Source organism: Equus asinus, chromosome 8 (assembly GCF_041296235.1).
Source record: "Equus asinus isolate D_3611 breed Donkey chromosome 8, EquAss-T2T_v2, whole genome shotgun sequence".
Taxonomy (NCBI): Eukaryota; Metazoa; Chordata; class Mammalia; order Perissodactyla; family Equidae; genus Equus; species Equus asinus.
This window is the reverse complement of record NC_091797.1, coordinates 21,363,076-21,385,277: the sequence shown is the minus strand read 5'-3', so window position 1 is coordinate 21,385,277 and position 22,202 is coordinate 21,363,076. Positions and strand designations below refer to the sequence as shown.

The 22,202-nt window shown below is 49.3% G+C and overlaps 2 protein-coding genes across 14 annotated transcripts in view; one reads left to right on the top strand and one right to left on the bottom strand.

Annotated features, from left to right (window-relative positions):
- Positions 1–6,566: 6,566 nt before the first annotated feature.
- MRPL14 (mitochondrial ribosomal protein L14) lies at positions 6,567–20,465 on the bottom strand. Of its 8 annotated transcripts, XM_070514856.1 has the most exons (4): positions 19,332–19,436; positions 18,791–18,959; positions 9,411–9,502; positions 6,567–7,069 (listed from the first exon to the last, which is right to left on the bottom strand). In XM_070514856.1, exons 2-4 carry the CDS (start codon positions 18,875–18,877, stop codon positions 6,703–6,705), a joined length of 546 nt encoding a protein of 181 aa, XP_070370957.1. In that variant the 5' UTR covers positions 18,878–18,959; positions 19,332–19,436; the 3' UTR covers positions 6,567–6,702. The 8 variants fall into 8 exon arrangements, with proteins under 8 accessions (XP_070370957.1, XP_044632697.1, XP_014692948.2 ...); XM_044776762.2 differs by lacking the exons at positions 18,791–18,959; positions 19,332–19,436 and adding an exon at positions 19,972–20,465; XM_014837462.3 differs by lacking the exon at positions 18,791–18,959 and having other exon boundaries at positions 19,332–19,468.
- Positions 18,830–22,202, top strand: part of TMEM63B (transmembrane protein 63B) — a 23,870-nt gene continuing 20,497 nt past the window's right edge. For 2 of the 6 annotated variants that reach the window (XM_070514854.1, XM_070514853.1), the window contains exon 1: positions 19,541–19,666. The gene's annotated coding sequence lies outside the window, so the exon portion shown is untranslated. Of the gene's footprint in view, positions 19,070–19,470; positions 19,667–22,202 lie in introns of those variants that run through there. The other 4 variants (XM_044776757.2, XM_044776755.2, XM_070514855.1 and 1 more) reach the window with 4 other exon arrangements.

The following is a 22,202-nucleotide window of genomic DNA, read 5'->3' as shown; positions in this document are numbered from 1 at the left end:
CACTCTGCTGCTCGGGAGAAGGAAGAGAAGGCCGTGAGGTGGGCTCTGAAGCTCTCGAACCCGGCGTGGAACGACACGCCCTGCCCTTCCCCATCCGTCAGCACTGCACACCCAAGTCTCCAGTCACCACACCTTGGGAAATCGCACGCTCGTCAGGGCAGCTGAGATCCTCCCAACTCCTCACAAGCAAGGCTGCTTTCTACCCCTACAGGCTGCGTAGGGCTGGCCCCATCCAAAGTGTTTTTCAGAAAGTTCATCGTATTTTTTAACTCAGTGGTGGAAGAAAGTACTCAGTGATGCTGTGAGGTGCAGTGAAAAGAACTGGACTGGGAACCAGAAAATTCGAGCTCTCATCCTGAATCCGCTATTTTCATCTGTAAAATCTGGGGGCTCTCCAGCCCCCCAAGTGTACACACATGGTCACAGTGAAAGGTTCAAACCAGACCAGTTTTATTTTGAAATAAACTCAAGCCACAGGCAGGTGAGTGCTGGCATGCCCTTGCCCTCGGTGGGAAAGGCCCCCCCATGCATTTCTGACCACGTGTCATGAAAGGGAAAACTCAGAGCACACAGCCAACAGTACTTAGGAAGTACACTGTTCTCCTTTCCCTTAAAAACTCACCACCACCTTGAACAGAAGTAATTTATGCATTCGACATTTACTGCATACCTACTATGTGCCAGATGTTGGGAACACAGACTTAGGTAAGATTGCCTTAACTGGAAGAAGGAAAGACTACAGCCAGAGCCCAGGCCCCAGGGAGAGGGCGGGGGCAGCGAGAAAGGCTGGGCCGGAAGCTGGGGAGTGGGCAGCAGCGAGTGGACTTGGGCAGCTCCTGCTCCTGCCATCTGAACTGTCCGGTCCCCAGCAGCCAGTGCAGAGCCACGAGCTCAGGGGCTCCAGTGTGGGCACTGGCCAGGGGGAACACATTTCAAACGCAAGTTTGATTTTATCATCAGAATTTTTTTTTAAAAAAAGCATAATTCCTTTTTATTTCTTTTATCCCTAATATTATTTTGAATCTGTCAAATCTAAAAAAAGTTGAAAGAATAGTACAATCACCATAAACTCCTCATTTAGATTCATCAACTGATCGTTTTTTGCAAACATCATGACACAACTCCTAAGTACTTCAGCATCAGGCTTTTTAAAAACATAAGCACATGATCTTATAAATAAAGAGAATAAGACTAAAATTAATTTTTTTTGGTGAGGAAGATTGGCCCTGAGCTAACATCTGTGCCAATCCTCCTCTATTTTGTATGTGGGATGCTGCCACAGCATGGCTTGACGAGCGGTGGTAGGTCTGTGCCTGGGATTCAAACCCGTGAACCCTGGGCCACCAAAGTGGAGAACACAAACTTAACCATTATGCCACTGGACCGGCCCCTAAAATTAACTTTTATATGTGTAACAAAAGGAAGAAAAAGTATATATACATGTACTGTCTCTCTGCAAGCAGTTAACTACCAAAAAACATTTAGGTACAAAGGGTAGCCTGTGGGACAAAACTCACAGACAACTCTAAAATCTCATTTCAAGAAAGGGTTTCATTATTCTTCACCAGCAAACCTTTAACCAGAGCTGGCAGCAAAACAATGAGTGAACACAGCTGGTTAAGGACAATGCCAGTGAGGGACGTGGACAGATGAAAGCTCCGCTCCCTGGCCCATGTGTGCCAGCCAGGAAGGGCACGGGGTTACCTGTGGGCACAGGGCAGCACAGCCTACTCCCAGCCCAGGAAACCCACCAAAGGCCGGGCGCAGCATCCCCTGAAAAGGCCAGCAGTGGGAAAGAAGGTCTCCCTTTCCTTCCTCTTCCTGCCCTCAGGAGGTGGTACAAATCAACAGGGAGCCCAGCAAGGGAAGTGGAAGCAGGGATGACAGCTCTGCTCAAACACTGGATCGTCAGTCCCAACTGACCAAGAGTTGCCTCTATTTGGCATGTAAACATTTGGCCTAAAATCAACCGCCAACCAAGGTTTCATAATATCCAAAGGTATCCCAATTATTCAAGAGCTCTTGTGAAATTCTCAAAATAAAATAAGCTCAAATTCACTTTCATTTAAAAAAAACTGCTTGTGGTATGTCTTCTGAGATAGGCTGTCATACTATCAAACAAATGAGAACAGATTATCACTGTTCCTGAACCTGACTGGAAAAATCATAAAAGTAACTGGCATGATGCTGAAAGGTGACAAACTCAAGCCACTTTGAGCCTTCAGAAGCCCAAATAATTTGGAAAATTACTAATATTTGTCAAAACAATTCAGCAAGTGTCCAAAAGGCTAAGGGGAACTGAATTGTGATCTATAACCACCCTCCAAGCGGGAAAGAATAAAACAAAATCCTGAAACTTTCTGTTAAAGATTGAATTACAAAATTGGAGGAAGAAAAGAAATGCAGCTGCCAGGACAGACCTGAATTTCAGTTAGGCATCGATTCCAATATTATGCAATTTTCGTCAAAAATACGAATTCTCAGCAGCTGAGAAAGAACACAAGAGGACATGAGAAGAAGCCAGGAAAGGCAATGAGAGGATGAAGCGAGGAAGCTAAGAGGCTGTGCCCAGGTGAGGCCCAAGCGTGGAGAAGCTGTGGGACCGGGGGGAGGCCTGCCCGGCCCCAGGGGGCTGGCTTCCCAGCTGACACAGGAGGAGGCGGGCCCTGGGTGAATTCTGCCCAACAGTGGACTCTCTTGCTGCCCTCACTAAAACAAGGCCGGGCCTGAGAGTTTCAGGAGGGAACTGCCTGTTATCCAGCAAGTGGCCTGGCCACCTCTGGCAGAAGTAGTTGGCTTCTCACTGTTTTTCCAGGAGTGTTGATGGTGACAGGATGATCTCTGCACATTCTTTGGCCACACCCCCATCGCCCTTCAAGGTGGCTGGGGTGAAGGCTGCAGTCAGAGCCATGCCTGGTCTACTCCAGAGGCACCAACACTGCTGGGTCCCCTGAGCGCCAAGCCCCATGCAAGTCCCCAAGGCTGTAGCTTGCCCAAAGTCACACATCTAGTTAGCAGCACAGCCCCAACTGGAACCCAGCTCTCCCAACCACAACCACTAATCTACAGCCCTTTCTAGCACAGTTCTTCAGCAGTGGTGCAGCAGAGGGAGTCGAACTGTGAGTGGAGCCAGACACCAGCAGACACTGCAATGGAGTCTATGAACCCAGAGAGAGGAGCCTCTTTGACTCATCAGGGGCAGCTTCTTAAGGGCACAAAGGGAAAAAAACAAAAGCAAGTTTATACTCACAGGGAAACATAATCTGTGATTATAAATATTTCATGAGCAAAGAAAGCGGTACTGGTAGAGAGACCGGGGTGGGGAGGGTGGACAGCAAATTAGATCCCAGTTTGCAAAGTGATAGGGCAGCTGGAAAAGCAGCAACGCTGCGGCTATTCTGGGCTGTGTGCTGCGAGCCCTGCGTCACAGTGGGAGAGCGGGCTCCGGCCACCTGGCTCTGTGGAAACCACAGCCTTCCAGTGGTCAGCACACAACACCTTGGGAGGAGGGTTTAAGCCATGGAAGCCCAGAGGAGGGGACAGCGAGGACAGCCATTTGAATGACTTGGGTAAACCTCAACAGCAGGGAGGCGGGGGAGGGGACGCAGCAGAGCACCCAGTACCCCAGAAACTCATGAAAGGATGAACACTTTCTGCTGACTAAGCGCAGAGGAAGAAGTGAGCTCGACCCCAGAAAGCAAGTGCCCTGCAAAGCTGGAGGGCAGCTCGAGTCAAGTTGTCCCAGTCAAAGCAAAGGCCCAGCCCTTGAGCAGATGGTGCCAGACTGAGAATAACAATGCCACCTTTCCCTTCCCTCAGGACAGGGGTCTCTTCTTCCCACAGCCTTTGGGAAGCAGCCCAGAAAGTAGAGAAATGAAGAGCTTGCTGAGTACCTGCTGCTGCAGCTGGAGATACATACTCACAAAGCAGGCCCCAGTCGGGGTGGGGTCCTCCTCCCCGGCCATGGTCAGCCACTGTAGCAGAACATGTAAGCCAGTCTCCTGGCCCTTCCAAGGGCCACATGGAGAGGGGTATTAGCTCCTAACATACCCACAGGTACTCTGAATCAAGCTTAGTCAGAGGAGCCCTAGGGTTGGTGCACTCCTCAACCCTCAATTTGGAAGAAAACTAACTTCCTTGCAGTTGAGGCTTAGTGAGCAACAGGCTCCAAAGTGTACAAATTTCTTGAATTTGGGAAAATCAGATAGTTATCCTCCAGGATCACAGGTAGTGAGAATCAACTCAAGATGGAGAGGACCCACTAGCCACAAAAGTAAGATGTCGCAACGTTGTGGGAAGACCTGAGTTGGAAGTAACAGGATCTGGCTTTGAGATCAGCTTTACCTCCTATTATTTGTAGAACCCTGAGAAATCACATTACCTCTGAAACTCAGTGTCCTCATCTAAAAAAATGGGACCAGTATCTGCCAAACCTGAAGACACTGAGGAACACCAAAAATATACGTATACATAAATGCTTTCAAAATAGATACTAAGTGCTATTCTAATTTAAGAGATTATTTATAGCCAGCTACCTACTTGACATTTCGTGGATGTCTCAAAGGCACCTCCATTCAGATGACCCCTCTGCTCTTCCTCCCCAACTCTTGGGCCTCTCCTAGAGCGCCCCAGCTCGGTGTTCAGCAGGACCAACCATCCATCCAGGCATGAGAGAGAGAAACCTAGGACCCATTCTTGGCCCTTCCCCACCCTATTAACACATTACCAAGCCCAGTCAACTGTGTCTCCTAAAGGCTTCTACTTCCCTCCTTTACCACCATCCTAGTCCAACATGTCGTCATCTTGCACAGTCTGCAAAGCCTACGCTCATCCATTCTGGCCACTCTCAGCCTCTCTCCACAGAGCAAATCTAACCATGTCTCCCCTCCCACCACCCCTACCCCACTTGCTAAATACTCTACCACAGTATCCCAATGCCCTCAGGATAAGGAAACCTCCTTCCCAGGCTCATGAGGCCCTGCATGGCCTGGCCCTGCTCCTCTTCCAGCCTCATCCTACACCATGCTCCCTCTTGCTCTCTGTGCTCCAGCCACACTGGCTTTTTTTTTTTTTTTTTTTTTTTTTTGAGTCCCTTGTACTTATCCCATTTCCTCCTGCCACAGGGTTTTTGTACATGCTCTCCCTCTCCCTGGAACATTTTCCCCCTCCTCTCTCACCTAGCTAAATGCTTACCCATTTATTTTTACTAAGGTATAAACTACATCAAATGCACTAAAGTATATAGCTCCATAATTATTTACAGATGCACATACTCATGTAACTCCCACCCAGATCTGGATTTAGAATGTTTCCAACACCCAAGATTCCCTCTTGCCCGTTTCCAGTCTATACTTCTCTCCACCGCCAGGTAACCAGCATTCCAACTTCTATCATGGTACGTATCGTTCTTAGGATGCAGCTGATGCAACCCTTTTTCAGGGAAGTGGCCTGCAACCCCATGGAAAGGTGTAACCCTCTACCAAAGGCACTTGTTACACTTGAGGATTTGCATTTGTTGGAGCAATTATGTGATCTGGATCGACTTCCCCAGGACACTGCAAGCTCCACAAGGGCAAGGACCGTATCGCTCACACTTACCATTGTTCCCAAGCACTGGCACACGCAAAGCAACAATAGAAAATAGCTAATACCTTTCGAGTGCTCATTGTCAGGCACTTATAGGTCCTGCCTCAGTCAATTCTCAAATCAACCCTGTCACACAGGTACCATTATTACATCCTCATTTTACAGGTGAGGTAACTGAGGGACAGAGAAGTTAAATAACTTGCCCGAGTCAATAAGCGGTAAGTGATGGAGTCAGGATTCAAACTAGGCAGTCTGGCTACAGAGCCTGTGTTCTTAACCATTATGCTACTCTGGCTTTCAGAGGCCTGTGGAATATTTAATGAGTATGTGTCCAGGACATTTTGAATGAGTAAATCAATGAATTTACAAATGAGTTGATGAGATTCCATTAAAGAAACTAAGGGAGCCCCCAAATCTCACCAAGGAGACCAACAAATAAACAGAAGATAATTGTCACTGAATCACCTGCACAGGCCCAAGATTAAGTCATCTGCAAACTACAAGGGCTAGTCCACTTCCCGGCAGTCAAAGAAGGAAGCTTTCTGCTATGGGCACAGAGGAGCATTTTGGTCCCTAGCAGAGGGTACTCCACAGTAGAGAAAGGATTACTGCCCGGGTTCTATTGAAGCCTAAGGCAATGTTCCACTAGATTACACAAGTCCCTCTGCTCTTCTTCATGCTAACCCAGTAATCTTTATAACCATTTAACATCTCAGGCCCTCTGACACAGGAAGAGGATACTTTGGATAGTGGGAGTAAAAAAAAAAAGTCTGCCTGGTTAGAAAGTGACAGATTCCACTGTACATTCATAAACTGGCATTTGGTTTGTACCTCAATTTTCAAAGCCTGATAATCGTGGATGCTCACAGGCTACCCCATGCAAAGACTGCCATCTCGTGTGGCCAGACACAAGTGAGCCAACTTTAACTGCTTCAGTGCCATTTACCTCACAACCACATCCCAGAAAGCTCAGGAAGAAATATATATGAATATGTTTATTTTCTCATAAGACACTGTTCCCCAGTCCCAGGGCCCCAAGCTCCCTCTCAGCAGAGGCACAGTTCTCAGAACTGCTCCATTCGTGAGCCCCACGGCAGCCAGCGGCCTGGGCTCTGCTCACACAAAGTTCTGCGCAATGGCCAGCACCTTGGAAAACTCGCCTTCCCTCTGGCGTAGGCTGGTAGGGATGGGTGTCTTAATTCGGGTCCCCACAGGGTTGCCATTGTCCTCAATGAGGACCACGTTGTTGGAGTCAAACCTCGGGGTCATCCGAGGACCAGGCATGCGATGCCCCACAATGAGTGCCTTTTTCTTCTGTCCCTTGATGGCCAGCAGTATCCGGTCACCCACCTTGCCAACCCCATTCTTGTTATAGACGTGGATGCAACGAGGAGGGCGATGGTATGGGGTGTTCCCCAGGGCACTGTTGTCTACCACACGCACCCGCGTCATCTTCTGAATTGCACTGAGGCTCCCAGTGGTGCTGGTGGGAGAGAAAAACAAGCCTGAGGTCTATATCTCTCCTGGTCAGGGTGCAGAGGCTTCCAAGAGGGCAAAGCTTGGGAGAGGGTACACATCAGCAACCATATGCTCAACAGACCACAAGCCAGGGCCTTGACAGAGTTGGGTGCATGCAGACTTCCCTGTACCCAAGACAGTTCCCTTACAGCCAAAGCTTCTGCTGCCAGGTCAATATCTCGATTTGGATGGGTTTTAAACAGAACCTGACTTTCTGTTACAACAAAGTTCATGGCAGCCTCAACTTAAAGCCTTTGGTTTCCAAAAAGACTCTGAGGATGAAGGAAATACCCACAGGCCAAGCCTTACCCACTGCCTAGCCTGTAAAACCTGATTCCCAAATTTTCTCATCTTTGTGTTGCTGGAACCAGAAGACATGCATGAGTAGGTTTGCTAAGGGAGTCCCTTGAAACAACATAGCAGAAACCAGAAATAAGTCAAGGTGCCAATCTTTGTTTTAAGGCAATTTTCCCAGCTAGAAAGGAAATTTTTTCTTTTTCCTGAGGAAGATTCACCCTGAGCTAACATCTGTTGCCAGTCTTCCTCTATTTTGTATGTGAGTTGCCGCCACAGCATGGCCACTGACTAGTGGTGCAGGTCCATGCCAGGGAACTGAACCTGGGCCACTGAAGCAGAGCGTGCTGAACGTAACCACTAGGCCATGGGGCCAGCCCCAAAAGGATTTTTTTTTAACGAGTACCTATTAAAGGCAGCTAAGCTATTATTAAGCAACCTGATGTCAGTGGGATTTCTATTTTCCTGATGCTAGCACTTTAAGCACTAGTGTTCTCCCTAGTAATCCTAGGTCCTCTCCTCTCGTTCCACATTGCTTCCAACTAGTAAATTCCATCTCCAGCCTCACTGCTCTCCTATATTCTAGTCCTGTATTTCCACTCTAAACTCCCCACAATGTGTCCTACAGATACTGCAAGCTCAGTAGGTCCCACACTGACCTCATTGCCCGGCCTTGTAAACCTCCTCCCACTGCTGCATGTCCTAGCTAGACAATGACTTCTCCAGAAACTCCAGCTCCCAAGCCATAAACCTCACTTTCCATCAACATCTACTGTCTGCCAAGTCCTACTGATCTACCTCCCAAGCACCTCTGTCCTTTCCCTCCACCCCATTGGCACTTCCTGAATCCAGCAGCTCACTCTCTTCCACCAAGATTGTTACATTGGTGTCCTAACTGGTTCCCAGTGTGCCTGACTGCTGACAAAGAGCTCTTTTTGGAATATAAAACTGAGGCCACTCCCCTGCTTAGAATTGTGCAATGGTTCCCCACTGTCTACACTGTCAACAACCTGGCCCCAATCTACCTGCCTTCTGAGATCCATCATCTCCTACCACTCACACACCCATTCTGTGCCCCAGGGGCCGAGAACCTCTGGAGCTCGCCAAGCACACCATCTCCTACCACTCACACACCCATTCTGTGCCCCAGGGGCCGAGAACCTCTGGAGCTCGCCAAGCACACCATCTCCTACCACTCACACACCCATTCTGTGCCCCAGGGGCCAAGAACCCCTGGAGCTCGCCAAGCACGCCATGCCTCGCAGCTGTCCCTGGAGGCCTGGACAGGGCTGCTCCCACTTCCCTTCTGGGAAGGCCGCCTCCACTCTCCTTTCCTCCTCCATTAGCAACTCCTGTCTCAGGCCTTTCAAAGCACCACACAAACCTCTATTATTATACTTGTCACATTTTCTTAGTTATTTGTTTCCAAGTTTGCCCCCGTGGCCAACTGTGAGAACTCTTCCAGGGCAGGAAGCAGTTCTTATTCATGTCTCCAGGACCAACCCCAGCACAGTGCTCAGGAAAGGCTTGTGGAATGAGTGCACGAATGGAGCCAAAAGGCATGTTTGCCAACAGGAATGTAAGCCATGCTCTCCGTCCTGGCTCAGCATCTAAAAGGAGGCAAGGTTGTCACACTTCTATCATGTTTGAATTTTTGGTAATAAGCATGTAACTTTCAAAAGAAGATTCCATTTTTAAAAGAGAAGGTTTTAATGCACTTGGGGAATAACAGGGTCGAGAGACATCAGATTCACCGCAAGTATGGCAGGGACTAGAAAGCTGCATCTTCGACCATGTGCCATTCCCTGCCCCACCTCCCAGAGCAACATCACCCCTTACCTGTCCCCTCACCTGGCCTAGACCAAACCCCAGCTGAGTCTGATTCCTTTAGCTTTCCCTGACCCCAAACCTACCTCCCTGAGTTTCCACTATCCTTCTAGTCACCATAATACCCAGCCCTGATGGGAGGCTTACTCAAAGACACGGTTTTGAGAACTTAATGGGAAAGTTACCTGAAACAGCGCTGGCTGAGTACTCTGCTTACATGGGTAAGGGGGCCCCAGAGCCCAGTAAAGAAAGCCATGGGATCCCAAGATGGCAAATCCTGCAGAAAAAGAGGAGGGAAAGGATTTATTTCTAAGTCAGCGTCCTCACTCAGAGCCAGTGTTTTTTGTAAAAGACTGTTGGGGGCTTGTGTGGGAGATGGCACTTTTAGCACAGATCATCAGTCACTAAATATAAATCTTAGTGGTTAAAAGATACACAAACGATTAGATGGAACTTCAGCTACAATTCTGCTGACTCATATTCTAACTGGGGTCAGAGCTGGAATGGCCCCCAACAGTTCTTGCCATAAGTAAGACCACAGCAGAGAGAACGCCTTCATCAGGACATCACTTCCACTGGCAGCAGGAAAGCAGAAATCCTCTGGTATACACCCAGTGACCGCTCGCCAAGTCCTCCACAGACGAAAACCTGCACCCTCCCACCCCTGTGGACACTCATGGGCCTCCTGAAACCAGAACTTTTACTCCCTGAAAGCAAGCAGATTATCTGAGCAACTGCTCAGGTTGTCAGTCACCACATCGCCTTTCCCCTAAGTGTAAAAGCTAGAGCACCTGGATAGCTCAAGGCTGGCAAAGGAGAGCCAAGGGATTCCCTTACCAAGTCACTGACCAAGGTCTCTATTGGGTCAGTCTCCCAAACATTAGAACACAGAAAAACTACCAGCCCATACTGTGGCTGAAAGTGGGGTTTGGGGAGCAAGCTGGAGATGAAAGAGCAAATGCCAACCCAACACCCATAACTCCAAGTGGCAGAACCGGAACCCTGTGGCTCCCTGGCACCACAAATACGGCAACTCCCAGTTTCCTGCAACACCACGGCGTCAGTTAGGGGCATGTTTAAGAAAAACCCACAGCCAGCTAGTAATTCCGGCTGCAAAACACGCTGTTGTTCCATCTAAATGTGCAGCTGCAGAGGGCCGCATCGAGAGCTGTGCTGAGAAAGGCCTCTACCACTGTGCTATTTACACACAGCCTTGCCTCGCCTAAGTTCAAAGCAGCTCAGATAAGATTTTATTTAATAAAGGTGGGGGAAACCCACTATTTACTTCCACAGGAATATCTAGACACTCCAGAAATGCTTATTAACTACAATTTAGCCTCAAGTCACTAGCTTACTCTCCAGTGTTTTCCTTAAGACATCCCAGGAAGCACTGGCCAAAATGTAACTATAAGCAGAAAACTAAGTGCAATAGAAGGCAGCTAACTTATGGAACTATTAATACCTGACACACAGGATGGAAGACCATCAGATGAGGCCAGCTTTACCTTTACGGCTAGGTGACACAGACAAGCAACTACAAGCTTCGGTATCCCTTCGGCACCGTCTACTCACAAGGCGGTCACGAGCACAGCCATGCAAGCACGGGGCACAGTGCCCGGCACTCAGCACCTATCAGCTGTCTTCAGCAGCAGCAGCAGCATCGCCGTCATCCAGTCACATCTCATTTCACAGATTAGGAAACTGAGCTACAGAAAGAGGAAGTGACTTGCATAAAGCCCGACAACTAGCCAAGGGCAGAACCAGAACCAGAAGTGGACGCAGCTTCAATCCAAGGGTCTTCCCACCACACCCTATGGCCTCACTCTGCTGTACAAAGCTCACTTCACACACACAAGGGAGCTCAAGGTGAGGAGCAGCTTTAAGGGTCATCTGGTCCCTTTCTGTTGTCTTTCCTTACGGAAATGTGTCAAGTAGTAATAATGTGTCAGGCACCAGGCCAAGTGCTTTACACCATAATCTCATTTAAGCCTCACAAGAACTCAACGAAACGGGACTATTATCAGCCCCATTTTATATGCAAGGAAAGGAGACCCAGAGAGGTTAGATAATTTGCCGAAAGTCACAGAGCTAGGAGTAACAAAGTCGAAATTTGAACCCCAGTAGTCAGCTTCCTGAGCCCATGTTCTTACTCAACAGTTAACAAGGTAACTTTAATTTAAATATTAATATTTTTCCAACTGTTAAATCATCCTTGTTCCATGAAGAATACTGACATTACAGGCACATTTTACTCATATCCAACTTAACACCTGAAGAATCAACGGAAATGTAGACAAAGACCAGGTGAAAATTATTCACTTTAATCCAATTTAAGTTTTGAAGACAATTCACAGTATAGGTGGCAAGAAGAGCTCCACACTCTGAGCAATAACTAAAAATTGGCTTAAAGGGAAAAAAAAGCTCTAAAAGCAGTCTTTCTGGTTCACACTGCAGTTACCTCCCATCTCAGCCAAGCTTTCCCATCTGATGCTGGAGGACTGTGCTCTCGCTCGCTGGGAGAAAAGAGGCTCCTCAGCTCCCCCACAGAACCCTCAAGATTAGCCGGCACCACCCACACCCCCTCTCCTGAGCATCCTGCCTCTCCCCACTGCACGCTTCCTCAACAACACTTACATTAGTCCAAGAACTGGAGAAGGGCCTGGGCCTTCCCACAGCTTTCCTGACTTGGGTATAACAAACTCCACCACTCAAGGCACCTCCCTAAAACCTGCACAGCAGTCTGTGCACAAACCCAAACCCAGGCCTCCTCTCCACGCCTTGCTCACAAGTCAACCCCACAACCTACACCCATGTCTGCCCAGCCTAGTCCGACCCAGCTCCAAACACAGTTCCTCTAAGAAGCCTCGTGCAAAACTGCAACATCAGTTGCCACCCCTCCTGACCCTGAGGGCATCTGGGTACCCATGCCAAAGAGACTCTCATTGCGCCCACATTCACTGTCCAAACGCAGACACTGAACAAATCTGGACATTTTTTTTGAGATAAGGCTGATATCCCTTACCATTCTAGTCCCTGATACTCAATATCCAAAATTCAGAAACCACAGGAATCTTGATAGCACGGCATTTGAACTCACTACAGGAATTCCGGAATCAGAGACTCAGGTGGTAAGGATGACTTATACTGCCCTCAGACACAAGAGGAACATAACTGTCTCCAGGGAGCACTTCCATTTTCACAGGAAAAGGCCCGATTCAAAGACTTTTCACTAACTCTTTGGTGTATCTGATAGTGACCTCCAGACCCAAAGGACTTAAGACATCAATGGACAACAGTAAGCATTCCTATGAACTTGACAGCACAAAAGAACCCAATATATTCACTTACTCTATGTCTCTTATTTCTCAAAAACAACAACAACAACAAAACAACCTGTGGTCCCCTCCAGTCCCACTCCAGCAAAGATCCCAATAGGTCCTGATAGAGAAGGAGTGCAATAAACATTTGTTGAATGAAATAAATGAGGTAGCCAACAGAAAGACAGCTCCCCACCCATGGCTCGTCTTATCTGTATCTCAGGAACCAAGGACATCACACACAACTTGCTTTAGGACCATGGTGCTGGCCAGGGGAGGGTCAGCCCTGCTATGTTTACAGGCCCCTGACATCATCTCCTGGGCCTGGTGCCCACACTGCCCACCATGGAAAAACACCTCATCCCCCCACTAAATAACTGGTTCAGAGCAGGGAAGAGTAATGGAAGCAGCAATTCAGTTCAAAGCAACTTTGATTGACCTTGATGTTATTTCCCAGCATAAATCCATCCTGTAGACACAGGCCCTGATTCACTTCAGATGTAGTCTACATACAATGCTTTGTTTCACAAGTAATGTTATTCTGAGTCTTGTGTTTGCACGGAAAGTAATGCCAGTGATATTTCCTCCTCTACAACACTCTCACTCAGAAGAGGCCAAGTATTCCGGAGACTCCAGTGCCAAACATGGCTTCTCATGCCACTTCCCGGTCAGCGCTGAGTACTGCCCTCCAGGTTTAGAGTATGAATCACAACCTCTCCAGAGAAAGGGGAGGAAGGGAGAGAAGGAGAGAGAAAGAAGGAAAGGAGGGAGGGTGGAAAAAGGAAAAAGAAACTACTTAATACACTCCAAGAGCCGTGCTCATTTTCCATCCTGGTTTAAGATCTCCCTTCAGCTGGGGAGGCCAGAGGGGACTGTAGATTTCAAGGACACACAGGTGAGTTTTTCACTGGGTATCACCTTATAGGTCCCATTGGAAGTATACGCTCTGTGAGGACAGGGACCGTGCCTGCCTACTCTGTATAGTGTGGCATACTCAGGGCTCAGAACAGTGCCTGGCACACAAACGGAGCTCAGTGAGCAGTTGTTAAATGAATAAAATTAATTTGCAATTGCAATTCATCCTCTAGCTCCAGAGAGGCTCCATGTTGGGGGGTTGGTGGCCTTTCTTGTGCCCTTCACCCAGGCTCCCAGAGAGTTGAGACAGCATCGTAGGCCCTGGGAGCGCATTTTTAGCTAATTTTAATACATAGAGACTCAGCTGGAAAAGCAGACAGAAAGAGCCTACACCTCTGATGCTTTGTGGAAAGCTGGAAAGTACCACTACTTAAGCTTTTCGAATCATCAAAATGTTGTACTTAGTATCACAGACCTATATATAATTATACATTGTTTCCACTTGAACAATTGCCATCTTTAGGTGCCCAGCATGCTATATACATTTTAAAGGTCTTTCAAGAGCAATGGGTTCTAAAGAAAAGAGACAAAACAAATAAAAAGTTCACACAATCACAAAGGAGTGTTTAAAGGAGATTCTGTTAGTAAGTAATGGAAGAGAAAAGAAACACTGAGAGAAGTCAAATACACGCCCAGCCACAAAGAGGACAAACTCCGCCTGGTGTAAAGGTGTAAAATGTTGTTCTGCATTAAAGCAGAGGCCTAGCAGCCTCCAGGGGTCAGAAAAAGGAACTCCCTGGAGCCTGCACCGTGCCACACAGAAACAATCCCTCCCATCTTCTGCAGGTTTCGCCCCAGCCATTCTGGACCCAGAAGCACTCTTATTTGTTGCTTAAGAACTCATCACTGTTTTGTTGTCCAACGATTCTCTTTCAGGAAGTTTTGGGGGTTTTTAACCTCACATAGTATAACATGTTACAGTTCTCCAAGTACTTTCCCACAGATCACTTTCTTGGATGATTTCACTCCTGAGCACCCAAGGGAAACACAAATAACAAAGAGCAACAGCCAGCAGGGGCTTGATACTAAGGATTCTGAACAGTTCCGGGGGCTCAATAGAGTAAGAATCATTTTGCAGATAGAGAAATGAAGTCCGAATTGCTAAGCAACTGTTAACTTGTCCAAGGTTAGAAGGCTGTTTCCATTACACCTTGCACAATGCCTGCACAGCTGAGACGCTGCTTTAACCACTAATAAACTTCACAGAAACAAATACACCACACGCTGGGCAAGTACTCTTTCTCCTGTCTAGGCTGCCACAAAATCTTTAAAAACTCAGAAATTAAAAGGCTATCTTTTCAATAAATATCTGCACTACACCCAGCACAGCCTAGGACCAAAGCTGAAACTCATCTGATTCACCTGCCAAGGTGTGAGTTTTCAGTGTCGCTATTAATAAGCAACGCATCCCTCAATGCATGATGGACTGTTTCTACTATGGCTGCCACTGAGCACCTCATTTCTCAATTTGGTTCACAAAAGAAAAACATCTCCAGGGTTCTTGTCCTATATTTGTTTATTTACCTTAGGCCCCACCTTGTTACAAAAGTATTTAAAGCAGTGGTTCTTAAATATATCTGACAGTTCTCAATTATTCAAGCTGGTTTTTCAGTGTCTAGAGTTTCTCTCTTCTAGCTTTGCTCCCCCTCCATTCCCACCTCACAGGTGTGCAAATACCTATAGTCCAGAAATAAGTTTGTAATTATCAGTATGGTCAAACTCAAAGAAACTGCACAAAGAAAAGTTAAGTCCTACTTAATCACACACATATTTCCTCCCTATTACTATCTCTAGTGGGCCAGTGACAAGGAGCCAGGTTTACGCAGTTGTCGAGTGGGTAGATGGGCAGTGGGGGAAAGGAGAAGCCTCGGGGAGTCCCTGGACTCAAAGAGGGAATGCTGCTGATAGAAAGCATATCTCCTCCACCCACTCTGCCCCTCTTCTCTTGTTAAGTCTGTGACCTTGGAATCAACTTCTCCAGGCATCAAATTCTCTGTCAAGCAAGGGTAACTGGGAAGACAAAGAGGCATGGAAGTGAAGGTGCTTTAGCTTCACTCATGTAAGTGATTTGTGTGTGTGTGTGTGTGTGTGTGTGTGAGGAAGATTGGCCCTGAGCTAACATCTGTGCCAATCTTCTTCTACTTTATGTGGGATGCTGCCACAGCGTGGCTTGATGAGCAGTGTTGGTTCACGCCCAGGATCAGAATCGGTGAACCTGGGGCCACCAAAGGGGAGCACACAAACTTAACCACTACACCACCAGCCTGGCCTCTGTAAGTGACCATTTTAAAGGGAGGAATCCCCCTCTGAATTAACCAGTAGGGACCAGGTCTGTAGGATACGCAGTTTGTTTCCCAGATCCTGACCAGGGAGAACAGCCTCACTCCCTGATTCTCAGGGCAGCACCATGGGAGTCTCCTTAAAATCACTCAGTCGTAAAAGTGTTTTTCAGTTTAAAGTAGACATGGAAAAGTGCTCCCTCTTTTCTAAAGACACAGGTGATTTTATTTAAGTATTTGACAAGGAGACTTTCCCACTCTGCATTGTTTCACTAGTGAATAATAAGCCACCTAGCACCTTTTGTAATAAGAGAGCATATTACCCAACCCAGAGCAACATTTCTGGGATCTGAATCATAGTCCTCTCTTATACGCTGGTTGTCATTGTTAATATAGGCAACCCACAACAAACCATCAACCTCTAAAAAGGAAGGCTAAGGGCCAGCCCCAGTGGCCTAGTGGTTAAGATTAGCGTGCTCCACTTTGGCAGCCCAGGTTCAGTTCCCTGGGTGTGGACCTACACCACTGGTCATAGCCATGCTGTGCTAGCAGCTCACATACAAAAAGAGGAAGATTGGCAACAGTTGTTAGCTCAAGGCAAATCGTCTTCAGCAAATAAATAAATAAAAAATAAAAAGGAAGGCTAGGGGTCAGCCCAGTGGCGCAGCAGTTAAGTTTGCATGTTCCGCTTTGGCGCCCCAGGGTTCAGCGGTTCCGATCCTGGGTGCAGACATGGCATGCATGATAAGCCATGCTGTGGCAGGAATCCCACATATAAAGTAGAGGAAGATGGGCACAGATGTTAGCTAAGGGCTAGTCTTCCTCAGAAAAAAAGAGGAGGATTGGCAGATGTTAGCTCAGGGCTAATCTTCCTCAAAAGAAAAAATTTAAAAAAAAGGAAGGCTAAATGATAACTTGGTTTTTGAGATCTCCCCCTCAAGCCCCCACACAACCATAAAAATGAAATAAGAGGAAAATCCATCTTACGTGGGTCCAGCTGTGATAATCCCCCAATATAAGAGTGGGGCAAGACAGGCTTTAAAGGACTCTTGCATTATCTAAGATTCTAGATGCTGAGGAGAGTCTAAATAATCATGTTCAGTGGCCAACAGAGAACCACCTGAAAAATGGACTCTTGGGAAGGTTTCTACCCTTGATATTCTGGGGCAATAATAAAACATCTTGGCCACTGTGCCTTCATGGATTCCACAGTACACTTAATTCAACTCTCATTTCAGGCCTTATGAAATGTTTCCTCTTCTCTCTGTGTTAATATGTGTGACCCTAATTAGGCACAGGCAGAAATAGATTAGGAATCCACCACATGTTCAGATTCATAACTGTATTATTAAAAATAATAATACATAAGAAATGCCTCCTGGGTCCGTCCCGTGGCCAAGTGGTTAAGTTTGTGCGCTCCACTTCAGCAGCCCAGGGTTTCGCAGGTTCGAATCCTGGGCACGGACATGGCACCGCTCATCAAGCCATGCTGAGGCGGCATCCCACATGCCACAACTAGAGGGACCCACAACTAAGAATGTACAACTATGTACCGGGGGGCTTTGGGGAGAAAAAGGAAAAAAAAAAAAAAAAAAAAGACATGCCTCCTAGTGATCCTCAGAGGTCCAAAAACAGAGTAACCATGGCCTCCATTTCCACTTTCCAGATAGCCATCACAGGTGCTATTTGGCAATGGATCATACCAGCTTCACAATCATAAAGTCAACACAGTATGTACAAAGTTCCACACGAAATAAATATCCAAGAAGCTCTAAGGTTAAAACGGACACTTCCATCCAAGGGAGAAAAACAACTAGAGCAGATCCCTTTTCATCTAAACTGCTTGCTCCCACCCAAAACAACTCTCAGAATCCAAACTTAGACTCTCCCATCTGGCAGTCGACCAAAGACGGCTTCACCTCATCTTCCCTTCTGTCCTTCCCAGGTAAGCCAAACTCCTTCCTCCCCCGACAAAACCCTCTTCTTCAACTCCACATATTCCAATGAGTAAAGAGTGAACTGTCTTTCTTTTTGGGCAGTAACCTCCCCCAGGAAAGAGATCCACTCTGTTCTTTACGGGATAGTCCTGCTGTGCTAACCGCATCCTCGTGGACAAGACTTAGTGACTGAAAACTCAGGCTGAGGGAGGCAAGAAGGCAAACAGCAGGGCACAGGAGACCAGTATGCTTCAAACTTTTCTGTGACACAGAAACACATTGTCTAACATCTTCTAACGCACTCACACGCACGTGTATACCTGAAGCAAATGTCAAGAAACAACACTTACCCTTACTAAGTACAATGTTCTCTCCTATCTTATTCCACTTTTTTTAATGATGGTTGTGTTTCACTAAACTGATTTCTGATAAACCAACGGGATTCAGTTTGAATGGCAGTTCAGTCTGAACTGCAATAAATCAAACCCTACAGCTGCATTCTGCAAGCTACTAATGAACCCTTTAAAAAGACAGGAGCCAGCAAGTGGCCTAGTGGTTAAGTTTGGCACACTCCACTTCCATGGCCCAGGTTCGGTTCTCCAGTGTGGACCTGGACCTGTGCCACTCATCGGTTGCCATGTTGTGGCAGTAACCCACATACAAAATAGAGGAAGACTGGCAAAAGATGTTAGCTCAGGGTGAATCTTCTTCAGCAAAAAACAACAACAAAAAGCCAGCAGACAGCAGAAACACTGACCAACCACCAGAACATGACACACCCAGGTAGGCAGTGTCCTTCCCTGTCCAGGACCTGGGTTTAAGTATATCCCAACCTCCCAGCTTTTCGTAAGTAACCCAAGGTGACTCTGTCATATGCCCTTTGTTAACTTCTTTATAAATTCAGTCCATTCAATCTCTTCGGGTGGCAAAGTTCATTTACTGTCCACTGTGGAAAGCAATAGTACTTCCTTTTTGTCCCCAAACCACCCCACTTCAAGCTTGGAGGGAAGAGAGCCTTCCAGGAACCCAAAATCAAACGGACGTTGGTACTCCGCATGCTTTTGTGATCTGTCTGTGTGGGCGATCTACAGGAGTGTGCACACCCCCTCTCTCTCACCCTCTTTCCAGTCTTAATTCCCGACAGACGCAGCCTCTGGTGAAATGAGAAACCAGGGAACCCCCTGGAACCGGGGGAGCCACTCATCGGCAAGACAGTTAAAGCCGTGGACTCACTCTCCGCACCACAGAAGCGCCTGGCAAACGAGTCACGGTCATCTTAGCACAACCTGGGAGCGGGGAGGAGGACGAGAAACGCAGACAAACTCGAGGAGCCGCGCCCGCGGGACCGGCGGAGGCCACGGCGCCCAGGCCTGGCCGCACATCCCCGGGAAGGCAGGTGAGCGCGGGCCCGGGGCGCGGGGTCGGCCAGGCCGCGGGAGCTCCGGCCGCCCTCGGGGAGGGCAGAGGAGGAGGAGGGTCCGGCTCAGAGGCCTCCCCTCCCCGTCGGGACCCTCCCACTGTCCCTCTGCCGCTAAGGGCCCAGTATGCTCCCACTCTAGCCTTACTCGCCACCCCGGGGAGAGCCCCCTCTATCGCTGGAGGGAAGGAGAGGGGAAGTGAAGCTGGGAGCGCGACGCCCCGTTCCCGCCCCACCGTACCGCTCCGGCCGCCCTGGACTATCCAGCCACGGGCAGCACTCGCCAGGGGCCGCCTGCCCCCACGCGGCCTGCCAATGCGCCTGCGCGCCGGGCCCGCCGGGCGGCGGCGATCTGAGCGTGCGCGCGCGCCTTGCGTGTTCGGCGTAGGGGGTGGGGCCTGTGAGGCTCCGCCCCTTCTCCTCCCCCTCCCGCTCCCGCTCCCCCTCCCCCAGACGCTGCCGCGGCCGCCGCAGGAGCCCGGAGCTCGAGCCGCCCAGCGACTCCCCCTCCCCCTCCCCCAGCCCCGCCCCGCCCCAGCCCGGGGCTCCGAGCCGGAGCCGAGTCTGCGCCTGGGGGTGAGTACGCGACCCTTTCCGAGCCCCCTCTTTTCTTTGAGGATCCCACCACCACCCAAAGAAAAACCCCGGACTCAGCTGCGCGTCCCCTCCCTTCAGCCTCCTGCGGGACTCAGAGGTGCCCGGGCCCGCGGGACCCGGTGGTGCCGCGCGCTGCCCCCAACCCCGCACCATCCTGAGCCAAATAGGAGTCCTCCGATCCCCGCGGGGGGTCCAGATGTGCACCGCCCTCTGTCCCCACCCCTTGGGAGATCCTGAGAGATGGGACCCCCGCCCCCGCCCGCCTAGCGCCACTCTTCGCCCACCTGCCCGGTCCAGGTGCGCGTCCGCTCTGCGCCCCTCCGGGTTTCCAGCTGCGCCCCATCAGCCCGCCGCCGCTTTGGGAACCGGCCGCCCCCGCCCCCGAGTTTTGAATTCCAGGGTCGCCAAGTCCGATGGCCTCGGTCTCTTTTATCTTGTCTCTTGCTCCCGGGGCCAAGTACCCCCGAGGCCGGCCCGGAGCAGGGATTCGAGCTCGGGCAAGGGCAGGGTTCTCAGGTGCTGGCACGAGGCCGGCCGCTGCCCCCGGCCGGTCTGGGGACTGGTCGGCGGGCTGAGGAGGCGGCTGGCCCCGGGAGCGTGTCCTCTCCTTGCGCCCCACACAGTGCAGTTCATTCATGAGCCGCCCGGGCCTGCGTCGGAGGGTGCGGTGGGAAGAGGATTCAGACGCGGAACTGGGAGTGGGGCAAAGGCCCTGTTGGGGGGAGGGGGTGCCCCTTGTCCCTCCTGGCCTTCTTGACCGCTTGGGGAGGACAATTCCAAAGCTTTGGCGCCTTGTTCCCCAGAAGAGAAAGACGCTTGGGAAGTGGAGAGGAGAGGTCAGAGGGGCCAGCTGCCCTTGGGGCTCTGTGCTGCCACCTGCCTGGGTCCCTGGGCAGAGGTCTGGCTGCTCCCTGCTCCACTTCCCTGGGTGAGGGGGCAGCCAGAGGGCCTGGGCTTCTCTGCCCAATACCACTCTCTAGCCTCTCCCTGGGTCTGCAGCAGCCCAGGAAGAATGAGGCTGTGCCCAGCACCTCCTGAGGAGGGCCCCCCAGTCCTGCTCCCAGGCACATGTGAGGAGGGGAGTAGGAGTGTCTGCCAGGCTGCTGGGGCGGGGGGGACTGTGCTTGCATCATGACTGTCCTCCAGGGCACCAGAGGGTCCAGGCCCTGGCATGCCCCAGGTGGCACAAGCTGAGGCCTGCTGTTGGCTCACTCAACTTGGTCTTCGCTTATGGGTGGGTGGGTGGGGATGCGGCAAGGCAGAAGGCAGGTGGTGGGTAGCTAAGAACCCCTTTTTGGACAACCTATAAGTTTCCTCCAATTATAACAGAGTCTTGGAGACCTGGGTTCAAATTCCAGCTCTGCCGTTCTTTAGCTGTGTGACCTTGACAAGTTATTTAACCTGTATGAACCTTGGTTTCAATCTAAAAAATGTGTTTACTACCACCTCCTTACAAGAGTTATCATAGGAATCAAACTGGGTAACACAGGTAAAGAGCCTGGCACTCTGCCTGGGAGGTGATCAATAGGTTCTCTTCTCTGAACTTCTGACCCGTCTTAGCATAACATCACCCTCCCGTGCCCCCACCTCCCAGCCTGCTACACATGGATGGGGTGTGTTTGAAGAGTTTGGGAACATTCTCTGCCACTCAGTGGCAATGTCCCAAATGCAATATAAGCCCTTTGGTGTAAACAAGAAGCCCATCCTGACCAAGAGGCTCTGTCATATTAAATTTTATGTTTTCTTTGATTTTGACTTTTACCAGTTTTCCTCTATTAGACCAACCTGTTTTATTCCACATTTTATTAATAACAGTAGCTAATTTTTTACAACCCATTACATGCCTTGAACTGTATTCAGAGCTTTACATAAGTCATCTTGTTTAGTCCACAAAACAACCACACAACTGAATTATCATCCCCATTTACAGATGAAGGAACCGAGGCTCACCGTGATGAAGTAATTTGCCCAGGTCGGAAGGCAGATCTGTTTTATCATAGAGCCTGTGCTCAGAACCACCAGGCTTTGTTGCCTGTCCCTACACCTGCCTCAGAACTGAAATCACAAACCCAAGGCCTGAGGGGAGGGCCTGGGAGCTACAAGCAGGAGGGAGGGAAACAGGTAGAAACAGGGTGTGGCATTTCTCCAGGGCATAGCTGGCAGCCCCCAGCTCCCCAGTGAAAGTGGCTCCTCTGCTGGCCGAGGCAGCACAGTGCAGTGGTTAAGAGCATAGACCCCAGCCAGGCTGCCTGGGTCCATATCCAGATCTACCACAGACCGGCTGTGTGACACTGGGCAAGTTATGTACCCTCTCTGTGCCTCATTGTCCTCCTAGGATTGTGATGGGGGGTAAATGAGTTAACATTTGTAAAGTGCTTAGAACAGTGCTCAGCTCAAAATAAGAGTTAAAGAAGTGTTTAATCAATACATTCATTTCCTACTACTTTTATCTTCCTTGTGGATACATTTTTGCCCATCCCTCTGAAGCTGATGAAGGTGAATCGAGGATATTACT

What these genes read in the sequence shown, in the direction of transcription:
- MRPL14 (XM_070514856.1), bottom strand. Translation starts at nt 18,877, where the DNA reads ATGAGTGGCTCCCCCGGTTCCAGGGGGTTCCCTGGTTTCTCATTTCAC. An exon ending in GAATTAAGACTGGAAAGAGG is followed by an intron (nt 9,503 to 18,790) that starts GTGAGAGAGAGG and finishes CTTTTTCTGCAG; the next exon opens with GATTTGCCATCTTGGGATCC. An exon ending in CTCAGCCAGCGCTGTTTCAG is followed by an intron (nt 7,070 to 9,410) that starts GTAACTTTCCCA and finishes CTCTCCCACCAG; the next exon opens with CACCACTGGGAGCCTCAGTG.